The sequence below is a fragment of the Hylobates moloch genome, unplaced genomic scaffold, assembly GCF_009828535.3.
Source record: "Hylobates moloch isolate HMO894 unplaced genomic scaffold, HMol_V3 SCAFFOLD_8, whole genome shotgun sequence".
NCBI classification, from domain to species: Eukaryota; Metazoa; Chordata; class Mammalia; order Primates; family Hylobatidae; genus Hylobates; species Hylobates moloch.
Genome location: NW_026652283.1, coordinates 119,251,231 through 119,278,580, shown reverse-complemented (window position 1 = coordinate 119,278,580; position 27,350 = coordinate 119,251,231). Strand labels below are relative to the sequence as shown.

The following is a 27,350-nucleotide window of genomic DNA, read 5'->3' as shown; positions in this document are numbered from 1 at the left end:
TACGATGTGCCTTCAAGGGACTGTGTGGTACATGTTTCAGGCTGCTGATGTGTTCACAAGGAAGAGAGACGTGCTGTATACTGTGGAGCTTCTCTAGAACCGTCTGCCACCTTCTCTTCGTGCTGTCATGTAGAACTGCTTGTAGAAACAGATTTAATGATGTTTTGGAGGCACACGTTGGGCTCCAGAGTGACAGTGTGACTTGGGTGATGGGATGAGCGAGTTCCTCGGTGGGCCTCTTCCCTTAATTACATCCACAGTACCTGGGGACCCTGTATAACACTGAGATTTTAATGTGGTAAAACCAGCATGGACAGATGCTGGAGAGGAAGGAAATAACTTTGCTGCTTCTATGGGTCAGGAAGCGAGGCCCCTAAACGTCTTTGAAGGACAGCACCTTTTTTTAAAAATGTATTTATTTTTATTTTTTGAGACAGAGTCTTACTCTGTCACCCAGGCTGGAGTGCAATGGTGCAATCTCGACTCACCGCAACCTCTGCCTCCTGGGTTTAAGCCATTTTCCTGCCTCACCCTCCCGAGTAACTGGGATTACAGGGATGCACCACCATGCCCGGCAATTTTTTTTTTTTTTTTGGGGGTATTTTTAGTAGAGGCGGGGTTTCACCATGTTGGCCAGGATGATCTCAATCTCCTGACCTCAACTAATCCGCCCACCTCAGCCTCCCAAAGTGCTGGGATTACAGGCATGAGCCGCTGTACCTGGCCGGGACAGTACCTTTTTAAACCAGAATAATAAGTATGATTTGTATATGACTCTATAGTTATGTTTAACATTCATCTTCAAAATGTAAAATATGTTTTAGACTCAATAGGAAACACATGTCTTAGTATAAAAGAAATTCCTTTTGGTCTGCAGCCATGTGTTTCAGTACACCTGCTTTCAACGTTGTTTTTCACAAGGATGTCACAGGCATCAGGCTGAAATACAGATTTTAATCCTTAAAATAACCTTATTTTCATTGTCATTTATATTCTCAAGATTATCTAATTTTGGTAGTCATTAGGAATTGTGTTAATAGTGGTGGTGAGATTTCATAAAAGTCAGGTGGAAAATTTCCATCGATTAATGTAATATTATATGCTTATCACAGATGCCTAAGTTAGACATGGTACTTAAATGTGGCAATTAATAAAAGTATTACAAAGGTGAAAATGGATTTCTTCTAAAAATGGAATTAATGATGATGGAGTGCTTGTGTTGGGAACTCAGGCTAGTCTGGTGCTCGCCGGAGGTGCAGGATGCTTTGAGAGCTGCAGGCAATGCTGTCAACACAGAGGCACGTGTTGACGTGTCTGATCAGCAGCCCTAAGAAGCGGGTCGGGGTATTGCAGGCTGGTTAAGGCTGGACAGAGGGCCAGGGTTGTCTTTCTCTCTGTATCACCAGCAGTAAGCACCGTGCAAATACCAGTGTTCAGGAACCACATTCTAACTGTGGTGGGGTTTGGCTGAAATGCAGATCCCCAGGCCTTGATGGGGCAGATATGGGTTCCCAGGTCTCTCTGCCAATGTCCATCGGCCCTTCCTATACATGCCCACCTGGGAGTTGATAAGCTTGCTCAGAAGCCCTCTACAAGACAGGGACAATGACTTGGCCCTCACCAGAGAGGGTGTCAAAGACCAGTAATACAGCCGGTTTGGCTTATTCTGGAAGTCCCTGAACAGCTTGAGTGTGCGTCACTTGGGGCAGTTTCTTAGCTAGCAAGCCAGGAAAGTTCAAGGTGCCCACAACCCTGAGAAGAAAAGGGCTCTGCTGCACCTTCCCGTGATGAAGCAGGCAAGCAGCCGGTCATGCGTTATTGTCATGGAAGAGAGGGTGACTGCTTTCTGTTTCTCTTTCCTACTCAAAGAAAACAGAGGAGTGGGACTTAGAAGAAAACATGTAGTATTTTACAACTTCCAAAATACACCCGATAGGGGCTAACTTTCCTTTTTTTCAAGTGTTTCTTTCAGTTTTTTTTCTTCTTCTGATAATTTACTGATTAGCAAAGAAATATTTGCTTAAGAAAAATTTGGGAATACATAAAAGTATAAAGAAAGAAGAAAAATCACCCATAAGTCAGCTTCTAAATCAGCCATGACTACAGCATCACCATGCTTCCTTCTTGTCATTTTCCTTGACTTTGTTCTTTTCTTGAGGAGGATACTTGACTTATTTTTTTGGATAAGTTCCCATCATTCCTCTCCTTGTCTTTGGTGATGCAACCTCTGTCTTTTGCAGAATCATGGATGCCTGCCTTGGGAGCCTGGAGAGATGGTCTCCATGCTGGCTTCTAGGGCTGCTGGCTTCCTCTTGCACTCTAATGGGGGATCCCGGTGATCACCTTTCTTCACTCCCCAGTCTGCAGCCTCAGGGAATAGGGGGCACCGTAGGCTCACCCTAGGCCAGGTTTTTTGTTTGTTTGTTTGTTGTTTGAGACGTAGTCTCACTGTGTTGCCAGGCTGGAGTGCAGTGGCACAATCTTGGCCCACTGCAACCTCCACCTCCCGGGTTCAGGTGATTCTCCTGCCTCAGCCTCCCGAGTAGGTGGGACTACAAATGTGCGCCACCACGCCCAGCTAATTTTTGTATTTTTAGTAGAGATGGCGTTTCACCATGTTGGCCAGGATGGTATCGCTGTCTTGACCTCATGATCTGTCCGCTAGTTTCTTTTTTTTACTGAATAAAAAGGGGCTTGTGGTTGGGGCATCTCCATTCAGCCTTGCCATCCTAGGCTTGTGGTCACACTCGTGGGCTTGTGCACTGAGCAGACTTCAGGAAATGCAGCAGGCAAATCATCGGAAGGAAGAATGCCCTCTATCTGCATAATGCTTTATTCTTTTAAAAATGTATCCTCATCCTTGTTTCCTCACTCTTTGGGCTAAACATCCTCTCTTAGGATTTTTCTGAATAAGTGGTTGATGAAATGGAGTCCTTGAATGTAGGGTCTATGAAATTTATCTTTGCCCCACAACACTAACTCCTGGCACTTATCAATGCGGAGAACATTCTTGCCAGGGAATGAACGTGAGCCAAAGCACCCGCCTTTAGGTACCAGCTTATGCCTCACCAAGATGGGTTACTGTGCAGGCTGGGCTTTCAGCCTACCCTGTTCTGCCCGTCCTATTCTGACCTCTTGAAGCTGAGGTTTGCTCTTCTGCAGAAAGAGCTGGGAGGTATGGGGATTGCCTGAGCTGGGCATTGGCTCCATTACCAGCTGGGAGGTGCATCTCCTGTTTGCTGCGTCTAGAGCAAAAGGAGCAGGGGAGATGGTAGTGGAGGGCGGGGTTGACTGCGGGAGGCCAGCGGTCAGAGCAAGAGGATAAAATCCTGAATGACACCTGAGTTGTTTTTGGTGCCGTGATTTTTCACTGTTGTCCAATTGTCCTCTGTTTTTCCATCACATACCTTTTGTTTTGGGGGCAGCCCCCACTTGCATATGGTCCCTGGTCACCATGGGGGAGAGCAGTGAGCTCGCTTCCCCTTCTCCTCCAGCTTTGAGAGTAAATCTCGCATTCTGGGTTCCCACAGCCGCTGGGGACATTTGCCTCATTCCCACCATGGCCTTCCTGGGGGACTCCCTGCCTTGCTGCTCCTCATCACGGGTCCCAGCTGCCAGTTGTCACTTGCCTTCCAGGTCAGGGAGGAGCACTGGGACTTCCTGTGACACAGGATGAGTGGGGGCAGTGGTCAGCAGGGAGCGGAGAAGCCCCTCCCAGTGACTCGCCCAGTACCATGTTCGTCCCCCTGTAGCCCCTCCTGACATATAGAACATGCTGCTGTTAGGGGCAAAACCCGCTCTTGGTTAACTTGCACCTTAAAACACCGTATCGCACATTGTAGGAGCTGTGAGGGATAAACACAACAGAACCTCAGTGCCCCTGGGCATGTATGACTAGCGGTGTGACTCCATCCTCTCTCAGAGCCCCTGCCCCAGATTTGAGTGACAGCCACCTCATCCTTAGCATCTGCGGAGAGGACCTGGCCAGGATCAGGGCCCAGAACGCTCAGTCAGTGTCCTTGAGGGGCCCGCTGCGGAGATGGGAGTGGCTAGTCTGAGGCCAGGGCTTGTAGGCCACGTAGGAACCTTACTTAGTTCTAGATTGACCTGTACCCTGAACCACCATGACTTTGTGACCTGGAGAAGGAGCCACAAAGAAACAGATAACAAGAGGGACTGTGAGACCATATTTTGTTGTGGTGTTGACAGATTTTTATTACCATATTACTGAGATAAATGCACTTTACTCCAGCCCCACCATGACCCTCCTCTCTGCTGATCAGTGCAGTAGCAGCTGGATTAGGCAGTAGAAACACTTGATAAGTCAGTCCCAACCCCTCAGGAGCATGCCTTATGGGTTGGGTTGGCATGGGGTTAATAACATGACCCGATGAGCTTGTGCTTCTTGATGACCGGCAGTTCTGAGAGTTTAGTCTGATCTGAGACTCTTCCAGTCCTGAGATGATTTTGTGTCTGGTGGCTAACTAGGACTTCCAAGATGGCAGCTGCTGTTCCTGGAATCTCCAGTTAGGTGGTGTCCTCTGGTCACCCAGTCCCCACTGCTTTCCCCACCCTCCTTACCCAGAGGATATGAATTTCAGGTATCCCCGGTTGAGCACAGGACAGGGAGCTCATCCCTGATTGGTTTATGCCTGAATTTGCATTATTGTAGGTGTGTTATCAAGCAGTTTTACTGTGCCGTTTTCAAGGAAGAAAGTCATACAATTTGAAGTGCATGAGACATTCACAAAACAAAATAAAAAGCAATGTCAGTGTCATCTTTTTAAGCTTTTGAATATGTCCCCCCGATCCCCGTCAACATCCAGAAGTTGACTTAGACCCAGTCTTGGTGTAATTCACTGCTACTCTGCAAGCACTGGGCTCTCAAGATAAATGAAAATCTGTTTCTTGTTCTTATATCTTCTTGGCGGAGGACACATCACTGCCATCAGCAGAGGTTGTCCTCCCAGAGCATGTGGCTTTGGCGTGTGCCCCTTGGAGCAGAGAAGGGGCTGGGTCATGTGCCCAGCCCACCAGATGGGAGGCACCCACTGTGCTATGGCTGGGCAACAGATGTCCCTGTTGGAGACTCTTCTGTCTCCATTTCATACTCTACTGGTAATCAATAGTTAGGGCTCAATTAATGAATGGCTTTTCTGTTTAATAAATTTGTTTCTGTGGTGAAACATGCCATTGATTTTGAAACGAATTTGTAAATGGTGGGTTAGGTTCCCAGGTTAGCCCACCCTTCCCCCAAATCTTACTGAACCTATACGAAGGGTTTAAAGGATCTTTGGTTCTTTGGCCCCCAGATACTTGCCTTAGCAGAGTTTCAATGAGAAAATGTCTTTAGAAACTCCATCTTGGTTTCTGGGAATAGAGCTGTGATTTCTTGGTTGTAAAGAACTTGCTATTCTCTCATTATGGAGTGGAAAGTAGATCTCCAATTTCCCCTTATTCTTTTATCCCTAGAGCAATATATAGTGTGGGATTTTCAGAGGGTTTTTATCACAGTGTAGAAATGAGAAGGAAAATGACTTCCTCCCCTCTGCCATCTTTGTTTTATTCATTTAAACTAGGAATGGCAAAATGATTTCATCACACATGATGCCTCTACGTGATGAGACTCTATGGGTACTGGTTTGAGAAAAGGTTTTGTGGTCACATTCACGGATCAAGAAAGTATGCTGTGCTTGATTAGTGATGTCTGTCATGGGCATGGTCGTGGAGTGGAGGTGACTAATGTTTATTTGCCATTCCTGAAACAGAGCTGTTGGAAAGTAAAGTTCACACAGGTGATAATACCAGCCTGTTATATAGAGTTTGTTATGTACTGGACACTGTTCTGAGTGCTTTTTGTATTTAATTCTCAAAACACCGCATGAAGTAAGTACAAATGAGGAAACTTACAATGAAGAATTCTTACAGATGAGGACACAGAGGCATGAAGAGGTTGAGTGACTAAGCCAAGATCATATGGGTAGGAAGTGGGAGAGCTGAGAGTCACAGTCAGGGTGTCTTGTCCCAGAACCCCTGTTCTTAGCCACCAGTTGTGTCCTGTCTCCTGCTTGTGAGTGTTGTGCCTGCGGTCCACAGGACTGATATAAGACTCAGCTGTATTTCAGAAGAAGGTGCAAAATCATGTTTACGAACCTGTTATCTTTGGGCTTCAGGCTCTGGAATTAAAGACAACACAAGGCCCCCAGGGACCTCATCAGTGACGAGGGAACAGCAAGTGAACTTCCTCCACCTTCTCCAATTCATGGAGCATTTCTGGTCTTTCCACCTCAGCCAGCACTGCCAACCTCTCAGATGAGACTAGGTAAATGGGAAAGGGAAGAGGGGTCGAGGTTTAAGGAATGGAATAGAGGAGTTCCCTCGTATCCAGGCCACCTGGCTGGGGGAACTACTTCTGAGGGGCCATTTTCAATGATCATTTTATGTAAGGAACACACACATGTACACATAAAGATATGTAACAGTCATGCGCCACATAACAATGTTTTGGCCAACAAGGGATTATGTATATGATGGTGGTCCCTTAAGATTATAATGGAACTGAAAATTTTTTATCACCTAGTGACATTGTAACCATCATGACGTCATAGCACAATACATTATTCATGTATTTTTGGTGATACTGTTGTAAACAAACGTCCTGCACTGCTAGTCATATAAAGTTCAGCACGTTTGATAATGTATAGTACATAATACTTGATAATCATCATAACTATGTTACTGGCTTATGTGTTTGCTATACTATACTTTTTGTCCTTATTTTAGGGTGTGCTCCTGCAGTTATAAAAAACTGTAAAATAGCCTGAGGCAGGTACTTCAGGAGGTGTCCAGAAGGAGACGTTGTTACCATAGGAGATGACAGCTTCAAGTGTGTTATTGCCTGTAAAGACCTTCCAGTGGGACAAGATGTGGAGGGTGGAAGACAGTGATATTAATGAGTCTTATCATGCTTAGGCGAATGTGTGCATTTGTGTCTTAGTTTTCAACAGAAAATTTAAAAAGTAAAAAATGAAAATTTTAAAAATAGGAAGAAGTTTTCAACAGAAAATTCAAACAGTGAAAAATGAAAATTTTAAAAACAGGAAGAGCTTATAGAGATAAAAATATTTTTATATACTTGTACAATGTGCTTGTGTTTTAAGCTATGTTATTACAACAGTCGAAAAATAAAAAATAGTTTAAAAGTTTATAAAGTAAAAAAATGACAGCAGCTGAGGTTAATTTAGTATTGAAGAAAGAAAATTAAAACAAAATTTAGTGTAGCCTCAGTGCGTCATACTTATAAAGTCCGTCATAGTGTTCAGTAATGGCCTAGGCCTTCACACCCACTCAGCACTCATTGACTTAACCAGAGCAGCTTCCAGTCCTGCAAGCTCCATTTGTCATAAATACCCTAGAGAGGTGTACCCTTTTTAAAAATCTTTTATACTGTATTTTTACTGTACCTTTTCTGTGCTTATAGATGTCTAGATCACAAATACTTACCATTGTATTACAGTTGACTACAGTATTCAGTATAGTCACATGCTGTACAGGTCATAGCCTGGGGGCAATAGACTATACCACATAGCTATAGCCTAGGTGCGTAGTTGGCTCTACCATCTAGGTTTGTGTAAGTGCACTCTGTGTTGCCCAATGACAAAATGACCTGACAACACATAGATTTCCCTGAATATATCCTTGTTGTTAAGTGATGCATAACTGTGTATACATATTTTTAATGTATCAAGTAAGTTATCTTTCATAGTGGCTAAAGAGAGATTTTTTAGTTCCATTTACCTCATTCGTTAATTTAACAAATACCCATCATCAAATGCCCGTTCTGTGTCCATACGCTGAGAAAGGATTATGGAAATGGGGAGTCAGAGAGCTACGACCCCTGCCCTCCCTGAGCTTGCAGTTTACTGATAGATGCAGTCCCTGTCCAAACAGTGGCATAAGCGCAAAGTGCTACTTGGGCGAGTGCTGCAGAGGAAAGGCCCTTGGTCCCGAGGGATCAGGGTGGCTGTGGTAGATGGATGAGGGATGCTGGTGTTCTGACCATGCAGGTGCTTGCAGGCCATGCCAAAGCGCTTTGACTCTGATCTGAGAGTCATGGGATGCCATGGAAGGGGAGGAGGGGTTGTGGAGTTTGTGTCACTTGATTAGATTTTTTTCCCTTTGGAAAGATAACTGGCTACATTGGGAAGAATGAATTGGACAAGGGATATAGGAGAGTTAGAAAGCAGATGTCGGAGTCCAGAAAAAGGAGTCCAGTTGGGGCTAGGAAGGCTGGGATAATGAAAAAAAGAAGTGAGGGGGATGCTACAGGTGTCTGGGAGGGGACAGTCGCCAGCTATGGTGGCAGATTGGATGTGGGGAGTGAAGGGAAGAGAAGGGATGAGGACAGCTAGAAAGCAGGAGCATGGCAGGCCCATTCCCAAAGGTGGGGGATGCTGGCAGAGAAGCTGGTTTGCGGTGGGAGGACATCCTGTGTGGTTTTGCGGTGTTCAGAGGAGATGCAGATAGGGTGCACTTTGCATTGTGAACATGTGGGTTTCAGCTGGGCCATCGAAAGACCTTGATGGATTGTCCTGGGAAACCAACTACTGTGGAAAAAATAGAAAAATCTATAATTTTGATTTTTCGAATTCAAACATTTTTACCCTAGACAATAAGAAAAGAATCTAACAATGACAAAGGAAATTAATAAAAATAAATGTCTTGCATAGTCTATTTTCATTTTTATGTTCTTCTGCCAGTCTTTTCCCATAAATATTCATATTTTAATTAGTTGTCATTATAATCTATGTAGAAGATGTAATAGGATTGTGTTTCCTTACCATTATCCCAAATATTTTCCCACATTTCTGTATCTCTCTCAAGGCTGCATTTAAAACATGTTGGGTAATATTCCATTCATGTGATAAATCATAAATGGCAATTTTTCCAAGCAATTCCTCTACTTTTGGATATTTAGTTGATTTTAAGATTTTGTTAATACAGGTAATACTTTCATAAATATTATGTGTATCACCTTTTCTTTTCTTGCGTTTTTTTCTTAAGGCAAATTCTTACGAGTGGGATTCCTGGGTTTAAAGAGTTTGAATAGGTTTCTGACTTGTGATATGGGTCAAGGCAACTGTTTTCCAAACCTTAAGGAGGCTGGTGTGTTAGGCCTGGGTGAACAGTGCTTGTATTGTAGTGAAATGACATGTTCTGCTATTGTGTTTTTTGAAAAATTGGTCCCAATGGTACCTTGCCCTTTTTGCTTCTCACTTTAAATACTGAGTGCATCAGTGTTCTGACTGTTAGCAGTCTGCAGGGGGACACATCCCCAGTTCAGCCTGGAAGTTGGACCTTTGCTTGTTTTTTAGAGATGGCATGGCAGAAGAGGGACTCTGGCTGGGTGTCGGGAGCCTTCAGGCCCGGCTGGATCTGTAGCCACCCATTGTCCAGCTCTGCATAAGCTCAGTCCTCAGCCTACTCGTTTATAAAATGATATACCCGAACTAGATGATCTCTAGGCCCTTCTGCAATGGAGATTAAAAACAAAATAATTGAAGCTGTCTTCAGAGGGTAAGCTTGGGTGCATTTTTAACTCAAAGGAGAAATAGGCTCATTGACACATTTAATGACATGTGTTAGTATGTGTTAGAACTTTACACTTAAACTTGCATTTCTTTCTTTCTTTTTTTTTTCTAGCCAAACATCATGTCAATGGCAACAGAACAGTCGAACCTTTCCCAGAGGGAACACAGATGGCTGTATTTGGTAAGATATCAACTCTGAAAGAAAACCTAAATTGTGTGCAAAGACTAGTGCCAAATTTCTTAGTTTTAGCAAGTGTCCTCAGGGCTTCAAAATCTGGGCTCTTCTAGATATTTACAAGTTGTTACAGCCAAGAAAACTATTGAGTTCCTAGTAATTTCTGGGGTTGGAAAAGCTTATTCTATAGAATTTAGTGTGCTTTATTTTCTCACGTTGACAACCAAATATCAAACTGAGTATTTGCTATTTCTTATGTCCCCACTGTGAATTAACCTGCTAATTTAGAGCTTAAGTTTTTATTTGCTAGCAGGGATTTTTTTTTTCCACATAGATGTATCACTTTGTTAAAAGCTGGAATTTAAGTAGTTTTGACTTGTTATTACACAAAGATTAATCTAATTGAATGATCTCTTTCTTCTCCATCATGAATTAAGCACGCTCCTTTAGAGAAAACATTAATTAAAAATGTTTTCAGCAAAGTCCAATCCCTGAGTGATATACTTATCGTGTACAATTATGTGATTGAGCAGAACTTTTCTGTTAAAATTCCAAACTGTTTGGTGAAGAGGTCCTTTTTAATCCATGTTTCCTTCCCGCCATGCCTCATGTCATCTAAACGTTCTTCAGTATATCTCTGCACATGGGCCTTTCTTTGCCTGCCTTGTTTTCTCTGTTCTTTCCTTCCTTACCTCTCTTTCCTTTAGGCCCCCCCTCCCACCTCCCCTCCCCTTCTCTCTAGCAATGTTCTGGGGTTCATCCCTGTCTTACCGACTGAAAATGACAATCCTTGTCCTCTGGAATTTCAACTGGACATTCAGCTGCCTCCCTTGGTTCCTTCCCCTTCACCTTTAGACAGATTCTGTGATTTCTCTCTTCCTAAAAATGTGAGGTCCCCTGATTTCATGCCTCTCATAGCTTCTCTCCTGCTCTGGTCTTGATGGTAATCTCCTTTGAGGGTACAAAACTGCTTTGAAGCCTTAAAGTGCGTTTGAACTGGAAATTAGCCTCAGAACAACCTGGTCTGTAAATGAGCACATTCAGAATAGATTGTTACCTTATTCCCAGAGATGGAACCAGAATTAGGCATCAGTGAAGATTTGCAGCTGGAGAGTTATAAACAGGGACCCAGTTCCACCTCAGTGTTGGTAAATCATGCTCTGCGGAGGCTATCACCTTTTAAAATATAGTGATCAGTGATTAGAAATCATTATGCTCAGAAATTTAAATGGAGAAGTTGATTTTGTAGAAGGCATAACGGACTCTCTAAACCATGTGCTAAAATGTTTGATTTGCTAACTTTCCTGTCCCAGCATGGTGTCTGTTATCATGGGACAGCAAATGTCACATATATCAATGTTCAAAGGATTCTTTTGATGATTTATTTATTTATTTTCCAGTCTGTCAGATTCGCCAACCCCAGGCGTATGAGAAACTAGGTCTTATGTCATATTGGGAAATAGTAAATGACACTAACCCATTATTAGTGGGTTTCCCTCTGTTGTGATATTGAAGTAAAACTTCTTTCTTGAAGGGCAGACTCAGTACCAGATGGGCTGATGACATTGCTTGACTACAGACTTGGAAATAACAGGGAATAAGGCTCTGTGGCAAGCCTTTCTTTTCTTTTCTTTTTATTTTTTTATTTTTATTTTTTATTTTATTTTATTTTATTTTATTTTGCAGCAAGGGGGTTGGAGTGGACAGATTTGGTTTATAGCAGCTTACTCAACATTCTTACCCAAGGCCTTCATTGTTTGACTTTCAGCAAGCAACTTCCCCTCTCTAAGCCTCCATTTTTCGATGAGGAGGCTGACGGGTGAACTCTGAGGCCTCTGCAGCTCTAGACCCTTGGACTTTACCTCTTACATATTCAGGACTGAAGACTCTTGGAGCAGGAGGCAGCCGGTGGGAGGCCCACTGTGCATGGCTAGCATGTGTGGTTTTAGAAGAGATGAATCATGTGCATAATTTCTACAAGTTAACAACATATAAGAGGCAGAATTATACAGATCATAAAACAGAATATGTTTGACATCTAAGAATTCTTATTTTAGAAGTGCAGTTTAGCTCTTCCAGATGCTTAAATTGTGGCCCTGTTTTGGTTAAGTACATGCAAGCATTTCATATTAATGTCTTCAAGATGATTCTCACTTTCTATCACTTGTCCCCCTGGCCTAGGGTAGAGTAGGGGATTTGGGGGGTTTTGAGGGTGGGCTTCTGCTATTCTCGGTTGTTTATCACTGCAACGGAAAGGTCAACTCAGCACAGTGCTGGACTCTTTGGGACACATTGGGCATTTCATCCTGCGAGCCCCTTGCAACACTGATTGACTCATACACTTCTCTTCCTAGCGAGGCCATGTGACTTACCCAGAGCCACTTGGCTAAGGAGGTGGTTTCTGGAGCTACAGTTGGAGCCCAAGTCTAATTGACCCTGACTCCATGTTCTTGTCATGATGTTCCCTGACTCTCTCCGCACTGGTTCAAGGAACCCTGGGAAGGCCTGATAGATTCAGAGACACCTTTCAGCTGGATCCATGCACAAAAGCATGATCTGCAGCCAGGCCTATTTAGCAAATCAATTTGTATACTTGCATGCCTTCCCAGAGTGCTCTGAAGGAGTCTTAAGAAGTAGCCTTTGTTGGGAGAATACTGGTTGGAGCAACATCTACTACTACTATCTTGCTTTTCCATTTGACTGTAGTAGCATGTATTATTAATGCACAGCAGGATGTCTTACATTCCTTTGACTGTGAGTTCGCCAAAACAGTGATGGCACTTGTAATTGTTCAAACCCATTCTTCAGCCTTGGAGGCGCTCATATTTTGTGATAAAATAGTATCACCAATTACAATGTCATTTTTTTTCTTTTGAGATTGTGTCTCACTCTGTTGCCCAGGCTGGAGTGCACTGGCACGATCTCAGCTCACTGCAACCTCCACTTCCCGAGTTCAAGCGATTTTCCTGCTTCAGTCTCCCAAGTAGCTGGGATTATTGGCGTGCATCACCACGGTCACCTTTTTTTTTTTTTTTTTTTTTTTGTATTTTTAGTAGAGATGGGGTTTTTCCATGTTGGCCAGGCTGGTCTCGAACTCCTAACCTCAAGAGATCTGCACACTTTGGCCTCCCAAAGTGCTGGGATTACAGGCATGAGCCATCGCACCCGACCACATTGTCGTTATCTACTGGTTAATCATTTGAATATACCTTACCTTTAGAATGCTGCCGAAATAAGAACCTTGAAATTTAATCCACTCTACAAATGACCATTGAACTGCCATGAAGCTTTTAGATTAGAATGTGAAATGTCAGGAAGGACAGCTGGAGTGTGGGATAAAGGCATTCCAGTGTGAAAAATGCATGAATGGGTCATATCAAGGGATAGATAGATGATTCCTTAAAAACTGTTGCTGGCATACAGTCTTTACAGATTTTCTTTTGTAGCCCAACAGTTAGTTTTTCTCCTGGTCTCCTTTTCTCTCTGGTTTTTCTGCCCCCACCATTGTTAGCTTCCTCTGTGGCTCTCCCTCTCCTCTGCCCTTTCGGACAATGAGAACGAAGGTAATAGGCTTGGTCCTTCTGGGGGGCTTCTCCTGCCTGTGTATGATGCTCTCTTTCAAGTCAGTGGGAGCCCTCTGCTTGCAAGCTGGAGAAGTGGAGCCACACATTTTGCAATTACTTCCTTTGTTCCTGGTGGCTGTGAGTGCCCTTTGACTCTCACTGCTTTGATCTTTAGAGCGCCCGCCCTGTGTAGTGGGCATCATTGTGCTCCTTTATAGGCAGACAAACTGAGGCACCCGGAGATTAAAGAAACATGGCCGAGTCTTCCTCAGGTATGAGAACATCTTATGCCACCCTCCTGGGCCTGTCTTAGAAAGGTTCTCTCTGGCCGTTAATATCTTAATGAAAGTGACAGTCTGTTGGCCACGGGCCACTCTGTCCACGTGGAGGGCCGGGTTCCAGCCTCTTCGGAAGTGGTTGTTCTCAGCACAGAGCAGCTACTCATTGCCTTAAAAATACTCCATAGTGAAGAAGATAGGTAATTTCACAAGAAAATCAAAGCTTACTAATTTAAAAGGCTGGAAAATGGAGGGCAGGGGATTCCCAGCTTAATTTGTGAAGATTTTTGGTACAATTAAAAAATATTTTATACAAAATATTAGCTGGGTATGGTAGCATGCACCTCTAATCCTAGCTACTTGGGAGGCTGAGGCAGGAGAATTACTTGAACCCAGGAGGCAGAGGTTGCAGTGAGGCAAGATTGCGCCACTGCACTCCAGCCTGGGTAACAGAGCGAGACTCTGTCTAAAAAAAAAAAAAATTTGAACTTTACTATCTTTGAACATAAATTTGTCACCCAAACTACGATACATTTGAGAGTGAAAAGAGTGCTGTGAACAATTATACTGAAATAATGACATAATGAGGGATAAACCTGGAGGGTTTTAGGCAATTAGGATATAACGTCCCCCTGTAACAAGGTCGTATATTATAACGTATTGCACCAAGAATAATAAATACACACCAAGTTAAGTAGAAATGGAAAAATAATGAACTTGGATAGACAAAGTGAACTAATGAAAAAAATTGCATGACATATATTGGATTGTATATAATGTCACATCCACACTAGTAGTTATGCTAATTCTGGAAATTATATTCAATAAATATTGTTGTATTGTTCCTGAATAATTTCAGTTTGGAAGTCAATTCATATTCATAAAACCTAGTTTATGGTACTTCTATAAGAGTAAGGGAATTGATCTGATTTTACAGTTGCAGTTTTAATATTGTACTAATACTTTCCAGAGATGTAGGGTAATGAATTCTCCATCACTTGAGATATTCAGATGGTAGAGTGGTCATCCCTAACCAGTTTGGAAGTGGGGCTATGTAGCCTTTAAGACCCTTTCTTATCAATTACTGAGAATTGACGTTGTTTTGGAACATTGAAACATTTTTAAAAAATTCTGCTAACTCAAAATTCTTTGAACCCATCATTATTTATTTTTAATTTAAAATTTCTGTGGGTACATAGTAGGTATATATATTTATGGGGCATGCGAGATGTTTTGATACAGGCATGCAATATGTAATAATCACATCATGGAAATGGGGTATCTATCCCCTCAAACATTTATCCTTTCTGTTACAAACAATCCAATTATACTCTTAGTTATTTTTAAATATATAATTAAATTATTACTATAGTCACCCTGTTGTACTATCAAATGCTAGGTCTCATTCATTCTTTCTCACTATTATGTTTTGCATCCATTAACCATCCCCACCTTGTCGTGTACCCCTACTACCTACCCTTCCCAGCCTTTGGTAACCATCATTCTACTCTCATCTCCATGAGTTTAATTGTTTTGACTTTTAGATCCCACAAATAAGTGAGAACATGTGATGTTTGTCTTTTTGTGCCGGGCTTATTTCACCTAACATAGTGTTGTTGCAACACTGTGTTGCACTGACAGGGTCTCATTCTGTATTATGGCTGAGGAGTACTCCATTGTGTACATGTACCACATTTTCTTTTTTTTTCTTTCTTTTTTTTTTGAGACAAATTCTTGCTGTCACCCAGGCTGGAGTGCAGTGGTGCGACCTCAGCTCACTGCAACCTCCACCTCCCGAGTTCGAGCAATTCTCCTGCTTCAGCCTCCCGAGTAGCTGGGATGACCGGTGTGTGCCACCACGCCTGGCTAATTTTTTGTCTTTTTAGTAGAGACTGGGTTTCACTGCGTTAGCCAGGATGGTCTTGATCTCCTGACCTCATGATCCGCCCGCCTCGGCCTCCCCAGGTACCACATTTTCTTTGCCATTCTTCTGTTGATGGACACTTAGGTTGCTTCCAAATCTTGGCTATTGTGAATAACTGCTGCAGCAAACCTGGGAGTGCAGAGGTCTGATCGATATACTGGTTTCCTGTCTTTTGGGTACATACCCAGCAGTGGGATTGCTGGATCTGAAGGTATGAACCCGTACCATTTAGGAACTCACGTCCAGGCTATTTGGTGAAAGGTAAGATTCTGTAGTGAGAAACCTTAATGCTCAGAAATTGATACCAAGCAGCAACAGCAGAAGTACCTCTGCAAATTCTTCGGGTTGTCGTGAGTTTTCAGGCTCCTAGTAGCCTGATGGCAATGTCCCTCTGACCTCAAACCACCGGAAAACATGTTTTCTGGGTCAGATTCTCTGAAGATTCTTCAAACAAGAGTGGCGAGCAAAAGCCAAGCCGAGGCCTTAGGAAAATGTGCTATTGGTTGCACAGCACATCTCTGTTGACAGCTAAGGTGCCAAGTGTTCGTGGGACCTTTTCTTGAACAGCTGTGTGGATGGACTGGTCCTGGGGCAGGGGCCCGTGGCTGATAGCAGCCCAGAGACTTGTCCGTCTCTGGAGTGCTCACCTTCCGCCCCTCCAAGGAGAGTGAGATCAATGTAAGATGAACCAATCACGAGAAATTGTTTCCCGCCTGACATGAATGGGAGGTGAGTTTTGAATCAGCCCCGGTTATTTGTCTGCCAGCCAAGAAAACATCATTGGAAGCAGCCGGCAATATGTCAGACTTCAAAGGGAAGTGTCTTGGTGTGTCGTTGGCACACATCCAGCATGATGTTGGTAAATAACCGAGTCCCGGTGTGGCGTATTTCTCCCTGAATCTTGACTGAAAACTACTGAAGCCCATTCTGTGAAGTCTGGAGGGGCAGCCACTCATTCCAGGAAAAAGGCCAGAAAGAATGACATTGAAATGTGTTTATAATTAGCCAAACAATCTAAATTCACAAGATGGTCAGAACTGCAGGCTGCTGACTGGTACAAACTTCTTAAATGGTAGAGCACTTGGAGAGATAAAAATAGGCCTTCCTCCCTGGGTAATTTGAAGCACCTTGAGGGGGCAATGGTCATTGGAGACATAGTTTAAGATGCGTTTTATTTTATATATCTTGTGCATGATTTCAACTTTTGTTTTCTTCTTGAGTGTAGAGAAGTCAGATAATATAGAGAAGGAGAAAGAGACCTTTGAAAACCTGTGTTGAAAATCTCTTTTGGTTTGGAAAGCATTAGCTGGGATGGTGCAGCCACGTTGACCTGGGCTGGTCCAGAAAAGAACAAGTTATAGAGTCACAGAGAAGGATGGGTTCATATGTTTAGAGTAAGGAAGGTGGACTATAGGTTGGAGGATGGCATGGAATCCATTGTAGAGGGAAGTAAGTTAGATAATGTTTCGTATAATAACACTTCACTTGTATAGAGATCACTTATCTGTCAGCTTCACCCATTTGGGTTGCAAGTAAGAACCAGAACGTGAAGCCCTCCTCCCACAAAAAGGTTATGGAGGAGTCTGTAAAGAATTCAGAATTCCCAGAGGCCACTGGAGTCCTATAATCCTTATAGACTGTAGACAAGTTTCTTCCGCCTTCTTAAGCCCCATCTCATCAGTAACATGACGAGAAAACTGTTTGCCTCCTAGGACTGTTGTCAGAGTGTCAAGAAATGATGCATCAGGCCCTTGGCATGGGGATGACAGACCAGCCGGACAGGTGCTCCCTGGCAGACCACCTGCTCTCCTCACTCTGGGTGAGCTGTGATCAAGTCCCTGGGAGAGTGACGCCAACATCACTAGGCTCTATGGGATCCATCACCTCTCCTTCATAACACCAGACGAGTCTCGTAACTCGGGCATTTTGAAAGATAACAGACAGCATTAGTTGAGAACTCATCTAATATTGGCTGGGTACTGAGAAGCCCATGTTATTAAACTCTCTGTCAGGCTCACTCTCACCACGTGTCCAAGTGAGACTGGTTGTTTGCTTCTGTGTCAATACAGAGCTCTCAGAAAATATTATATTTCCCTTTTGGCCTCACCTGTAAAGCTGATCAGATGTGGCTGAGTTTTTCACTTTTTGCAGTAGTGTACAGCAACCACCCACTTGACTGACCTTTTTTCCTTTAAGTTTTGGCAACGAGAGAGAGAGAGATTTATTTTACAAATGTGGTGGACATTTCTTAAATTTCTACAGAGCAAATACATTCAACAGGATGTTCAGGAGAAACGATCAAATATTTTCTGTTACTTCTCTGTTAATTAACTTTTTCAAGAAGAGAAACATAGGTATAGAGAATAACTGAAACTAAAAAAGTCACTCATTATTCAATTTAACCCAACTAGCATTTTTAACAAAAATACGGAGCAATCAAGGATCAAATTCAGATAATATAAGACATAATATTCTTTTTCTTGTTCTCACTCTGCCCACCCATTTATCTTGGGCCTTGTTATAAAATGGATTAAAGGAAAAATAAAATACACGCAAGACACAGACAACTAACATGCATTAGAATTAGGTAAATATTAGGCCAAAGGAGAGGAAAGTGAAATGAAATACACAAAGAATGCATGTCATAATCTTACATAATTTATAAAACTTGCTCATAAATTTGGCTCTGTTTCCTAGCAACAACATGAAGAAAAATCAGTTGGTTGCGTGATGGACTTCATTTTTAAAAAACGGTGGTAACATATACAGAATATAAAATTTATCATTGTAACCATTTTTAAGCATATGGTTTAGTGGTGTTAAGTACCTTCACATTGTTGTGCACCCATCACGACCATCTAGCTCCAGAATTATTTTATCTTCCCAAAGGGAAGCTCTATAGCCACTAAACACCATCTAGTCCTCCTTCCCCCAGCCCCTGGTAACCCGTATTCTACTTCCTGTCTCTCTAAATTTGAGTACTCTAGGGACCTCCTATAGATAGGATCATATAGTATTTAACCTTTTGTGATTGGCTTATTCTACTTAGCATAATGTCTTCAAAGTTCATCCATGTTGTACTGTGTATGAAAATTTTCTTCTTATCCCATTGTATCTATAGACCACATTTGGTTTATCCATTCACCTGTCATAAGTAGTTGAGTTGCTTCCACCTTTTGGCTGTTGTGGATAAGGCTGCGATGAACCTAAGTGTACCAATCTCTCTTCAAGTCCCTGCTTTCCATTCTTTTGGGTGTATACCCAGAGATGGAGCATATGGTAATTCCATGTTTAATTTTTTGAGGAGCTGCCATATCATTTTCCACAACGGCTATACTTTTACATTCCCACTGGCGAACCACAAGGGTTCCAATTTCTCTGCATCCTTGCCAACCCTTGTTATTTATTTATTTTTAAAAATTATAGCCATCCTAATGGGTGTGAGATGGCGATGGATTTCAGTGTTACTTACTGATTCTAAAAATGTACACGCTTGGGGGAATCACACATATTTTGGATTCTGGAACCAGAAAGAAATTTCTTTCAAGGGTACTTAGGAGGACACTGTGTACTGCAAGGCATTCAGGCAGCACTGCTGATGGCACCCTAGGAGTGAGCGGCACGCAAGTCTCACGGCTGTTTGTCATACTGCTCTTCTCTTTCGGCTCGTGACCCTCTCCCCCCAAGGGACTATTTGGCCCTTGTGTCTCTGCAGATGCTAGCATGCTTGTCTGGTGGCTTTGGTTTAACCCAGAAGTTAATTGCGTTGTATCTAAAACAAACAATGGACCACCTATCTTTTAGGAGATTTTCTGTCAATATCATTTCTGTCAGTTGAGTCTTAAAAGGTATTTGTTTTTTACTTTGCAATTGTGAAAGACTTCAAACAAAAATAGAGAGCTGAGTATAAAGAAGCCTTGCTCGCTCAGCTTCCACAGGTCTCAGTTATAGCTAAATGTGCCTTGTCTACATCCCCACTCCCTCCCCCTCTTCTATCCTAGCGTATTTAAAGCAGATCTCAGCTACCCTATCAACTCATCCATGAATATTTTGGTATATATCTCTAAAAGATAAGATGGATTTTTTATACCTAAAGTAATACTTTTTAAATATCATCAAATCTCCAGTGAGTCCATTTCCCCTGTTGCCTCATAAATGTTTTTTAAAACTGTTTCTCTGAATCATGAGCCAGATCGCGTATACATTGCAATTGGTTGATATAAATAGTTTCTTTTCATCTATAAGTTCACCCTTCTTTCTCTCTTTCCCTTGCTATTTATTTAAGAAATTAAATAATTCAGCCTGTCCTGTTTCCTTCAGTCTTGACCGAACGATCATGTTTATTTGTCCTCTTGTATTTTCGACAAACGGAGAGTCAGAGGCCTGATCGGCATCCGTAAGTGGTGGTGTGTTTCATTCAGGAGGCATTTAATGCTCGGTTCCTTTTCTATTTTTTATTTATTTATTTATTTTGAGAAAGAGTCTCACTCTGTTGCCCAGGCTGGAGTGTAGTCGTGCGATCTTGGCTCACTGCAACCTCTGCCTCCCAGGTTCAAGCGATTCTTTTCCTCAGCCTCCTGAGTAGCTGGGATTACAGGTGTGCACCACCACACCCAGCCAATTTTTGTATTTTTAGCAGGGATGGGGTTTCACCATGTTGCCAGGCTGGTGTCTAACTCATGACCTCAGGCGATCCACCCGTCTCAGCCTCCCAAAGTGCTGGGATTGCAGGTGTGAGCCACTGCGCTAGGCCCTGGTTCCTTTTCTTTCGGTGAAGTTAGCAGCCCCTTACTGATCATTGCCTCAGTCTATTATTTTCTTAAGATATTCTAATTCTAATTGTATTTAGATATTCTGTTCTAATTCTAGCATTTTTTAAATTCGTGAGCTGAAATATTTCTATAAATAGATACTTCTCCTTATCAACTGTTTGGTTACTGTGAGATCCAGTTTGCTGAAGAAAGCAGGATAAGTGGTGATTTTCCGTGTCTACCATTTTGCTCCATGTATCTGAGCATGGTTCTAAATGTATACTCCCAAGTCTAAGTGTATATATGGATAGTTGTTGAAGTCAAAAGCCATGTAACAAGGGATAGAAACCACCTTAATTTGACAGAACAACCATTTTCACTTGGGCATTTAACCAGATTATTGAAATTAGTGACCAGTTGGGTGAATACTTGAAAATAGAGCCACAGTACAGATTGCTGCAACAGATTTGAGTAAAGCAAGAAGCAGGCACACTGTCAGGTGGCAGAAGGCAGGTTCTCAGGCAAAGCTCTCTCCATGGAGCAGCGATCTTCTCTCTCGTTCTTTCCCCCGATCTTGTGATCAGGGGATGTGCTGCAGTGCAGGTTTGAGTCTTGACCCTCAGTAGCTCCGGTTTAAAAAAGCAACTCCAGAGAGGGCCTGAGGGTTGGAGGAGGTCTTGCTTCCAGATGTGGAATGCCTTCAAACTGTTGAAATGATAGAAATGGAGAAGCAGTCAAGAAATTACAAACCCTGCTCAGGGATGCTGCACGCAGCGAAGATGAACAGCTGGGCCATGTCACCTGGAGCGCTTTTTCATGCCTCTGCTTGATACCGTGAATGAGTTTGAGGGTAGCAGAAGACACTCTGCAGAGTGGATTTTCCATACTTGCGGTTCTCACAGAAGGTGTAGGTAAAACTGTTCGTGGTTATCACTGCCAAATTTTGGGGGATTCAAGAAGGGGAGATATTTACTGACCCACTTCTTTTTTAATCTCATACATATCTTGTATATGTATTTTTGTAAGTGGTCTTAAATTCTTTTTTGGAACAATGTTGTGTATGAATAAGATAAATAAAAATAAAATAATTCCCATGAATGAAATTTGTTAGGTCCAGTACAGTGTACACGTTTTTGGTTGTGTTCCCCCCTTCCCCCCCCCCCCCCCCCCCCCCCCCACCCCGGTAGGCAATCAAAATCAAACAGTGCCAGTTGTATTTTTTCCAGAAATAACTGGGAATGTTACCACTGAAAGCCTAAGAAGTGGGATTCAGTTGAAGCAACATGGTTGAACCACGTGGAGAAAAAGACATTTAGCTTTGCATACCTTAGGCCCAAATAGTGTGAACAATGATGCAAAAACCTGTGAACTTTCCCTAAATTCTTATGTACAGAGTCTTAAAAGCCCATGATCATTGTGTTATTACATGTCCATAACCACTAGCTGTTACTAGGAAAAACACTTTTCCTCTTCCTGGGTCATCAGTGTCCCAGACTTAGACAAAGAATTATAGTTGACCAATACAAAGTTTCCTTGCTGAGCCCACTGACCCTGGGAGTAACAGTGGTGCCTGCAGATGCATGTCTTTCTGATGTAGGTCCCACCCTATATCCTTCTAGATTGCAGGTGGGATTCCAACATTCATGATAATATGGAAATAATCAGTGATACATCATGGTAGACATTACCATGAACAAACTCAAAACAATCTTTCAAAAATATGCTTAGCATAAGCTGAGTGAACACATAGTCAGATGTGACCTTCCAGAACCAAGCCTACTCAGGGTGAATCAGCACTGTGTTTTTGTAGGAAAAGAAATTTTATTTTATTTTTGCCATATGTCTGTTCTCTCCTAAAAACCCCTATACAGTCCTTTGAATCTCAATCATCTTTTTATGTGATGACCCTTTTCCAGTTTCCTAATTTCCGTAATTCTGCCGCTTGTCAGGTCACGATGGAGCTGTTTCTAGTGGGAGCCTGCGTCCATCTTGCTTCCAGCACCCTCATATGGATTCAGTGCTTGGTGACATTCTTATTATCCTTTCTTTCACCAGCATTCTGTTACCTCAGCATATGACCTTTGTCAGGGTGGCAGTGACACTCACATTGGGAAGCATGGAAGAGTTTTGATTCATCTCACAAGGACATTAAGGGAGGAGGACTGGGGAGGGTCGTCTGGGGAATTTCAGGAATGTGATGACACTAGGAGCAGGAAGTGATAGCTACCTGAGAACAGATGAGCCTGGGAACCCTTTACCGTTCCTTGCCCTTGGCTGGATAACTTGTGCCTGGCAGGTGTGTCTTTGGCCAGGCCTCACGTTGACAGCTCTGCAGTACAGATATGCAGTGGGGTGGCCACGTGATGGGGAAAGCCCAATGGCATGGAGTCTGTGTGGGGCTCTGCTTTCCCACGTGCAGAAAACGAGAGCCGCCTTCCCGAGCAAGTAACCGGGAAGGCAGCTTTAATCCTGCTGCCAATACATAGGTCTGCAGTGATGCATAAGCAATAACCAGGCGTCTGCACCAACTGAATAACAAACAGCTTTTTCAATTGCCGTGAAAGTTTGGTAACTCTATTGTAAAGTTTTTGTCCCCATTTTTTCTCCCATGTAAGACATTTTTAATCTACCTTGCAATGAAGAGGCTGTTAAACACTTTTACCAGCAACACCCAGCTTTTCCATGTCTGTATTAAGCTACATATTATAAAAAATATATAAATATGTGTGTATGTATATATTTGTTCTTTACACTTAACTCTGAGATGAGAAAACTGAGGCTTAGAGACATTGACTTCCCGACGGTCAGGCTACTAGTTAATGGCAGAGCTAGTTAATGGTCTGGCACTGAGATTATTTATTCACATATTCTTCAGATGGTTTATTTATTGCAACAGGAGACAAAAATATCTCTCAAGGAGCTTATACTCCGGTAGGATGGGACAGAAAATTAGATAAATAAAGCATATGGCATGTCAGATTATGATAAGTACTGTTGATTAAAATAAAGCAGGGGAAGAGAATAGGAAATGCTAGGCTAGGTTGAGGGGTTGTAATTTAAAATAACGTAGTCAGAGAAGTCATGAAGGAAAAATACCTGAGAGAGGTGAGAGAGGTTGTTTTGCAAAGATTTATGGAGAAAGTGTCCCAGGCAGAAGGAATGCAAGTATGAAGGCCCTGAGGTAGGAGTAGCTGAGGCCTGTGTGGCTGGTGTGTAATCAGCAAGGGAGGAGGGGGAGCACCTCAGGTCAGAGACTAGGAGATCATGAAGGGCAATTCATAGGTAATTCGTGGGTAATTGTGGGGACTTTAACATTTATTTTGCACACTATAGGAGGTCTAGAGGATTTAAGGCAGACGTGTGACGTGACTTTTTTTTTTTTTTTAAGTCATTTTGGCTGCTCTGTTGAAGATGGCATGTTTAGGGTGGGGAGTGATGCAGCAGGAATACCACTTAGGAAGCTATTGCCTCCTAGTTCAGTACTTTTGGCTTGAAGATAACTACTTTTAATAATAATAAAAAAAAGCTTTAGGCCTTTATAGACCTTTCTCAAATGCCATAGTTTCATAGATTTGTAAGGTTTTCTGTCCCTGTGTTTTAAGAATTTCAATAGCCCTTTTAAATGACACGTTAGCTTGGCTATTATCAAAAATTCAAAGATGGCAAGTGTTGGTGAGGACTGTCACTGTTGGTGGGATTGTAAATTGGTACAGCCATTATGGAAAACTGTGGAGGTTTGTTAAACAATTTACAACAGGACTATTATATCGTTCAACAGTTCTACTTCTTCATATCTAAAGGCAATGCAATCACTATCTCAAAGAGATATTCATAGTCTCACGTTCATTGAGGCACTGTTCACAACAGCCAAGATATAATGTCCGTCAGTGGATGCATGGATTAAAACCTGCAGTATATATGCACAATGGAATACCATTCAGTCTTAAGAAAGAAGGAAATCCTGTCATTTGCAACAATACTGACTAACCTGGAGAACATTATGCTAAATGAAATAAGCCAGGCATACAAAAACAAATAGTGCACGATCTCACTTATATGTGCAATTTTTTAAAAAGTCAAACTCATCAAAGCGTAGAGTAGAAGGATAGTTACTAGGGGCTGGAGAGATGTTGGTCGAAGTGTACAAAGTTTCAATTAGACTTGAAGAATAAGTTCTGGAGATCTTGGTGACTATAGTTAATAATAGTACATTGTATGCTTGAAAATTGCTAAGAGAGTAGATTTTAAATGTTCTCACCCGAAAACAGTGATAAGTGTGTAAGGTGATAGGTATGTTACTTAGCATAATTTACTTATTCCGCAGTGTGTATATATCTCAAGACATCACATTTTACACTATAAAATTGTATTTGTCAGTTAAAAAGTAAATTTATAAAAAGTGACACTAGTAAAACACAGATAGAAGTCCTTCCTAGAGAGTATTTAGGTATTATTATTGCTTTACTCGTAGGTCAATATTACTTGCATTTTTAGATAGAATGGTTTGAATTAAACCACTCAGAATCATGTTGAAAGTGTGCATTGGATCTCATACAAAATGGGTCATTTCATGAGAGTTGAAGTTGACAAGCACTTCAGATTGTACTTCTGGTATACTTGGAATGGAGCACAGGTCAAAGGAACATTGTAATGTGATTTAGAATATGAAATCAGTGCTTAAAATTAGACTAAAATGTATCGATGAAGTAAATCAGCATTTGCATCTGTCTTTTAACTCTTTTACCTCCACAGACCACTGGAATAGAATGTCAGATATTGGTTATCAGCCAAATTTAGGTTCCAGTCAGTGAATTTGAAGACAGGTCAATAGAAATTATCCAAACTGTAGCACATAGAGAAAAACTAACTTTATGGAATGAACAGATCCTTAGTGACTGTGACAGAATGGCAGGTGGTGTAATGTATGTGCAGTTGGAGTGTCACCAGAAGCCCAGACACTGGGACAGAAAATGTATTTGAGAAAATAATGACCATAAATTTGATGAAAAATTGTAGGGGTGTAGTTTAAGACGAATGCCAAATCTAGACAGTTAAAGGCAGGGGTCAAATCAAGACCATGGTACAAAAGATTTTGGGTGGGGAGAAACATGAATATAAAACGTGAAGACCCATCTTGCTCAAAGACCACCCCTCTTTCATTTCCCCACTCCCAATTCCTTTTAGAACAAGTGAGTTTTGGTGACAGTGTGTTGAGATGGAACACTCACAGGCTTGGATTCACACCTGGGTTCAAATCCCAGCTCTACCTCTCGCTAGTTCTAGGTCCATGGCAAATCACTACAGTCTGCATCCTAGGATCATCATTTGTTCAATGGAGATAATGATATCTTTTGGGAAGGCAGGTCTAAATGGTATAGAATATGTACGTTTTTTAGGGTGGTGATGGGCACATCATAGCTAGGCCCTCAAGAGATAGTGGCTTCCTTCTCCCACCAAACCAGTTCTTCTTGTGGTTATCTGGTGTCACCATTCACCCACTTAGCTATAAACCAGATTAAGAAAATTACCCTTTTTACGATGGGCATCAATGACTATGGAAATGATAGGATCATCTTTGCATTTTAGAATGATTGCTCCAGCCTGTGTGTGAAGAATGGCGTGCGGGCGTGAGACAAGATTTGAAGAAACCAGATTGGAGTCTCTTGCTACAGCCCACACACCTCTTCATACCCTTCCCAAACAAACAACTGTATTCTCCTTTTTCACAAAAGAGCTTGATTTTCCTATTTAAACCACAGCCTCAACTATTACCAGAAAAAAAGAAAAACACCAAATAAAAATTATCTGGTTCCCCTTTTGTCAAGAGCAGAGAGGGCACACTCTTTAATGGGGTTAGAGATGGGGGCTGGACCAGGTGGTAGTCTTGTTTATGGAATCCAGTGGACAGAGGTGAGAGTCCCTCTACTGAGACTCCCTGGATTCATGACCACCTCATTTCTAAGAGATTTGATTATTACCTCCCCGTCAGAGACACTCCTCATGGTACAGCTATGATCATATCATTCCTTTGCTGGGGAAATCTTGGTCACTAGAAAGATTCCTGCACTCCTTAGTCTGACGTTTACTGTCCTCTAGAACCTAATTTCGATCTACTCTACTAGCCTTTTTTAAATGAATACTACTACTAGGGCCAGGCACGGTGGGCTCATGCCTATAATCCCAGTACTCTGGGAGGCCGAGTCAGACGGATCACCTGAGATCAGGAGTTCGAGACCAGCCTGGCCAACATGGCAAAATCCATCTCTACTAAAAATACAAAAACTGGCTGGGCGTGGTGGCGGACACCTGTAATCCCAGCTACTCTGGAGGCTGAGGGAGGAGAATTGCTTGAACCCAGAGGCAGGGGTTGCAGTGAGCCGAGATCGCCTCACTGCACTCCAGCCTGGGCGACAGAGTGAGACTCCATCTCAAAAATAAATAAATAAATACATACATACATACAACTTCTCACCCAACCTGTGTTGAGGCCTTGTCATCTCATCCCTTACTCTAACTACTTCATACCCTCCCATGTATTCAGTTGAAACCCTACTCTTCCTTGAAGTCTGTATGACTTTCCTGAGTCCTTCCCCCTCAACCCTTCTTTGTGCCTTTGTTCATGGGATAAGGTTTATCGCCTTGCATTATGATTAGAGATTGAATGGATTACCTGCCTCTGCCTGTGCTCTAAGCTTTTTGGTGATAGGGACAGGTCTTGCATTACCGGGGCCTAGTCTCAAATATAAGCCCTGAATATAAATACTTGCTAGATGAATCACGTTCTTCACATTGTCAATAGAAGTGGGAAAGATTCTTTTTATTCATTTATTTAATTTGTCCAGAGTTGAGTAAGAACTAATTTTAAAAGTTTAGGTTTGAATAGGGGAGCAAAAAGTCATAGAGAGGGACTTAAAGAGGAAGTCTCAAGGGAACTTCTGAAAACTTCTTTGGGCTTTAGCTGTTGATGGGCTGATGCTCTTTATGGTGACAGTTCTCATTTTGATGTAGGTGTCTCACGAGCCTATAGTTTTCTAGGTACTCTTTGGATCAGGGACACTCGGAGCCTCAG

General features: G+C 42.3%; 1 protein-coding gene across 11 annotated transcripts in view; it reads left to right on the top strand.

Annotated features, from left to right (window-relative positions):
• MSRA (methionine sulfoxide reductase A) overlaps positions 1 to 27,350 on the top strand; it is a 374,966-nt gene that overhangs the window by 143,662 nt on the left and 203,954 nt on the right. For 10 of the 11 annotated variants that reach the window (XM_032162486.2, XM_032162485.2, XM_032162487.2 and 7 more), the window contains one exon: positions 9,703 to 9,771. In XM_032162486.2, coding sequence (XP_032018377.1) covers positions 9,703 to 9,771 — 69 coding nt within the window. Of the gene's footprint in view, positions 1 to 6,173; positions 6,323 to 9,702; positions 9,772 to 27,350 lie in introns of all 11 variants that reach the window. The other variant, XM_032162489.2, reaches the window with a different exon arrangement.